Source organism: Triticum aestivum, chromosome 6B, assembly GCF_018294505.1.
Source record: "Triticum aestivum cultivar Chinese Spring chromosome 6B, IWGSC CS RefSeq v2.1, whole genome shotgun sequence".
NCBI classification, from domain to species: Eukaryota; Viridiplantae; Streptophyta; class Magnoliopsida; order Poales; family Poaceae; genus Triticum; species Triticum aestivum.
Window position 1 is genome coordinate 43,183,405 of NC_057810.1, and position 5,045 is coordinate 43,188,449.

Here is a 5,045-nt window from a genome sequence, read left to right on the forward strand (position 1 = left end):
TCGCGTGTCTACGAGTGTGGCCAGGGCCCTTCGGGGGCTAGCTATGCCACCAAATCTTGCATTGGGTCCTCTTACATGTCTGGAAGTGTGGTGTCAGGTGCAAACACATGTCATGCGGCTCCGGAAATGTGACCCCCTTCACGGAAGGCGCTGCCGCCGGCACTTGGAGGGAGGAAACGGCCGCGTCGGGTCGACACGAGGGGGATCCGGTGGTGGGTTGGGCCCAGTCGGGGGCCTTCGGGGGTAGCAATGCCACCAAAACTTGCATTGTGTCTTAATATATGTATACAAGTGTGATTAAGTGTTGAAATAGCCAACGGAGCAATGGGCAGCACACTTCCTTCACAAAACCGGACACGTTCTCTCTCGATAATCAGATACTACCTTGGAGATGGTGTAGTTTACAAGTGGCCTCCTGTGAGGCTTCTGCGAAACATGCTCAAACTTTTACCTCACCCTACAAGGGCCATATGACTACACCATGCCAGGTCCCGAGGATTTTTGGTATCGTATGATTTCCCATGGATTTTAATGGCTAGATCTGGCATGCCCTGAGGTACATTCACCCTGCGGTGGTGGGGCCTCCCCCTCCTTTGGTTGCACTAGGCCTACACATACCGCAAAGACATCATATGTGATTTAAAAAACCACTTCTAGACATCATTTCAGGTGGTCGCCAAGCAGATCTGCAATTTCCCGCATTGAAACCCTACAGATGCAATAAATGTCTCAAATATTGCAGGTGGCCCAGAAAAATGCCATGTCCTGGCACGTGTCATGCAATGGCCCCCTTTGAGAGCACGAGAAGTTTCAAGGTCAATAGAGCAACGGGCAACACACCTCCTTCACAAACTAAGCACGTTCTCTCTCGATAGCCAGATACTACCTCGGAGATGGAGCAGTTTACAAGCGACCTCCGGACAGGCTTCTGCGAAATAGGCTCAAACTTTCACCACACTCCACAAGGGCCATATGACGACACCGTGCCAGGTCCCGAGGATTTCCAGCATCGTATGATTTTTGTTTGATTTTAACGGTTGGATCCGGCATGCCGTCGAGGTACATTTGCCTCCCAGTGGTGGGGCATGCCCCTCCTTGGGTTGCACTAGTCCTACACATACCGCAAAGACATCATATATGATTTGATGAACCACTTATGGGCATCATTTCAGGTGGCCGCCGTGCAGATCGGCAATTTCCCGCATTGAAACTCTACGGATGCAGTAAATGTCTCAAATATTGCAAGTGGGCCCGAAAATGCCATGTACTGTCACGTGTCATGCAATGGACCCCTTTGAGAGCACGAGAAGTGTTGAGGTCAACAGAGCAACGGGCAACACACTTCCTTCACAAACCGGGCACGTTCTCTCTCGTTAGCCAGATACTACCTCGGAGATGGTGTAGTTTACAAACGACCTCAGGTTAGGTTTCTGCGAAATGCGCTAAAACTTTCACCGCACCCTACAAGGGCCATATGACGACACCGTGCCAGGTCCCGAGGATTTCCGGCATTGTATGGTTTGCCGTGGATTTTAACGGCTAGATCCGGCATGCTGCCGACGTACATTCGCCCCCCCCCCCCGGTGGTGGGGCCTGCTCCTCCTTTGGTTGCACTAGACCTACACATTCTCCCCCGGTGGTGGGGCCTGTAGCTGCGCGACGCACGGGACGGCATCGACGCAGACGGGGGCACCCCTGCCGCCCTCCGCCAAGATCCCCTGCAGGCCAGCACCTCCGGCCCGCCCCCATGAGCAGCGGGCAGAGCCACCAGATCGGAACAACGGGCGCCCCAACCAGCCGAGACTCGTACCTGTATCAGCCATGAAGGAAGACGCCTCACCCGAGCCTGATGCAGACAAACCGCCGCCGGAGAGACCTGCTGTCGCCGCGTGCGGATCGGTCGACCACCATGGCCGCAGCAACGCCACTGTAGACCACCCCCGCAGAGGCCACGACGGCCCCTGCCATCATATATGATTTAACAAATCACTTTGCGTACAATTTCTCAAATGACTGTAGGCAAAATGAGTTTATCAATTTTTTAATTCTAAAAAATTCATTTTTTTGAAAAAACATGAAATTTGGCAGAATATTGGTTTGTGATTCGTAGAGGGTGTGGAAAAAGTTTGAAAAGATTTCATAAAAAACTCTAATAAATCTAGCAAAACAAATACGTAAAGAAGCACACAAAAATGAAGACTTCCTATTGGGTGACCAGCCGGTCACGCGGATTGGTGACGTGGATGGCTGGCCCCACGCTCCTCTGCACCTCCAAAAAGAAAAGAAGAAAAAGAAAACGCACGCACGCACGATACAAAATCAAATGAAATTTTGGGCCTTCCCGCGCCGCTCAGCCCGCTTCCCTCCCACCCACCAAAATTAAAAAAAGGAAGAGAAGCGAGAGAGAGCCCACCCAAGACCCAACACAGCCGCACCACTCCCCACCCCACCACGCAGCCCTCGACCTCTCTCTCCCCGCGACCCTTCTCCGCCGCCGCCACCCACGCCGGCGATTCCGGCTGCTGCCGACAACGCCAAGCACACTCCCATGATCGCCTCTGTCCACTCCGTCTTCTCTTCCGAGCAGATTCGTCGCTCGCGTCCTCTACCGGTCACCCGCGACCGTCCCCTAAGCTAGGGTTTCGGCCACCGCGTCGCCGGCGTGGCTCCGGCGGCTCAGGTACATTTCTCCGTCGAGATCCCTCGCAACCCACCCTCTCTTACTCACCTCGTATCCTCTCCCTCCCAGATCGAGCACGCCACTGTCGCCGTCATTTCGCTCGCGCTGGAACAGCAAAGGGAAGGCCATGGACGACGCCGCTCCAGCCCTTCTCCGATGCCATCAAGGTTAGCCCCTCCCTCTCCTATTCGATCTGTTCCCCTACCCTTCCCTGATGTGCCTACCTTCCTCACCCACATGCAGCAGTAGCAGCAACTCGATGCAGGGACGAGGGAGAGGAGGAGTCCTGCTTCCCCCGCGTGCATCCTCTCTCTCGGAACGACACCCAACCTCAAGCGAGAGGTTTTCCTTCCCCTCCATGCCTCCCTTGTCCTCCTCGATTTCCTAGGCTTGCTCTCAATTTGCTGCTGCTCTGCTCTACTCTGCATTTTTTACTTACACACATGCTTGACTGAATTTTGAATGGGTGCTACTGCTGTCACACTCCACTGTTGGGTCCTCCTAGCTAGCTAGCTCTTAGTTTGGATTGCCCTTGTTGGTTGCTGCAGCCAGGCTAGGCGTATCTTGCATAATATCGATCGATTGAAACTTGTTTGCATATATTGCAAATTTGCATGCCTAGTGAACTAGCCCTGTACGTATTTTTTTTATAGCACTGAAGTTTGTGTTTGTGCTAAATGGAACACCTGATGCACTTGTCTTGGTACTGCTTTTGTTGCTGTGACGGTGTGGTGTTCAAACAGTTAATGCCACTCATCCATTGATGAACTAGAGTCCATATCCGGTTTGAATTGACTCTGCTTTTTAGTATATTTTGCTTGCTACCCCAAAGATGTAGTAGAATTTAGGTTATGAATTGGTCTGGTTGGATTTCTCAAGTTATCTCAAGATGCTACAAAATAAATGGTTGTTGTCTCTGCCTTTGATGTTTGATTTGATTTGATTCAGTTTCCTCACGCCTCTCTGTTTGCTCTGTTCATGCTGCTGCCGGATCCAGGAAGGTCTTTGAGAACCTAAAGGTTCTTTTTTTGATTGATAGATGCATGTGTGGGTGGCAGCAGATCAACCTCCTTCTCAACCCATGTGTAAGCCCAGGTCCGGATGGATCAACACATACAACTAGCAGTGCTAGTAACAACAAAAAAATAACTTTGTGATTGATTCTGTTGAGGCTAGCATTCTCTATTTGTTTTGGAGACCAACCATGTACTGTACGTACTAAGCTAGCTCACGCACACGCATAGCTAGCTCGATTGATTTCTGTAGATACTAGCACCAGCACGCCTGTGTCTCCTATACTAGCTTGTTTAATTTCTGTACTAGCTCAACAACACTAGCTCTGACTTGTTCGTTTGATTCGGAGCAGCAGGCATCCTCCGTGGATGATGACGACAACCAGGGCATCCACCGCCACGACGACACCCCGCACATGGTCCAACTCGGCTACAACCTCCTCTACCGCGCGACTGCGGCCGCGGTCGTGTTCGGCATCGACTACAACCTCCTCTTCGGTGAGTCCATCTCCTACCTCTAGCTCCCTATCTTGTGCTGCTATAGCAATACCTTGCTCTATTTCATGCGCATGGGTGATTTTGTTTGTGCTTGTCGTGCTTGTGCCACGAGAAAGATCATTCCTATTTACAGTGATGATGATTCAGAGTACCACACTTGTTAAATTCTGCTCTTGTACTACCTCATTTGTGGTTGTTGGTTACTGCATCTAGGTTTTGTTAACTGTTGGTGTTTAATCTAGCTAGCTAGTAGTGTTGTCAGCTAGCTAGTAGTGTTGGCAGCTAGCTAGTTCATCCATATGTGTAATTGATCCTTCCCAGTAATTGAATAATGTGAAGAAATCCTATTGTATCAGCTATGCAGTGCGAACATCAGATCATTTACAACGAAAATCTTTGTTTGCCTCCCGGTAGAAGTATTTCTTGTAACATTTTGGTGATTTCCCTTTGGTAGATGCAGTGTATACATTACATATTCATCCTTATGTGTAGGACCTTTGGTTCATTATACTGACTGCATGCCACCTCTGTCATCGCCGCCCCGTCTCCCGCACCATCGGCACCACCCCTCCGCCTTCTCTTTTGATGCTGTAGTGGATTCTTAGAATGAAAATGTTGTGTACATCAAAAATATTTTATGGTCTGTGTTTGCAAAACCATGGTTGTTGAATCATGTCTTATAATTGTATTGGAAATTGCTAGCCTTTTTGGCTAGTATTTTTTTAGTGGATTCTTAGAATGAAAATGTTGTGTACATCAAAAATATTTTATGGTCTGTGTTTGCAAATCCATGGTTGTTGAATCATGTCTTATAATTGGATTGGAAATTGCTAGCCTTTTTGGCTAGTATTTTT

At 49.6% G+C, this 5,045-nt stretch overlaps 1 protein-coding gene across 9 annotated transcripts; it reads left to right on the plus strand.

Moving 5' to 3' along the window:
* The first annotated feature begins 2,426 nt into the window (after positions 1-2,426).
* On the plus strand, positions 2,427-5,045 carry LOC123133378 (uncharacterized). 9 transcript variants are annotated; one of them, XM_044552872.1, is made up of 6 exons: positions 2,427-2,680; positions 2,750-2,847; positions 2,924-3,022; positions 3,678-3,765; positions 4,047-4,191; positions 4,684-5,045. In XM_044552872.1, exons 2-6 carry the CDS (start codon positions 2,837-2,839, stop codon positions 4,794-4,796), a joined length of 456 nt encoding a protein of 151 aa, XP_044408807.1. In that variant the 5' UTR covers positions 2,427-2,680; positions 2,750-2,836; the 3' UTR covers positions 4,797-5,045. The 9 variants fall into 9 exon arrangements, 8 of the variants coding, with proteins under 8 accessions (XP_044408807.1, XP_044408810.1, XP_044408813.1 ...); XM_044552875.1 differs by having other exon boundaries at positions 4,050-4,191; XM_044552878.1 differs by having other exon boundaries at positions 3,720-3,765.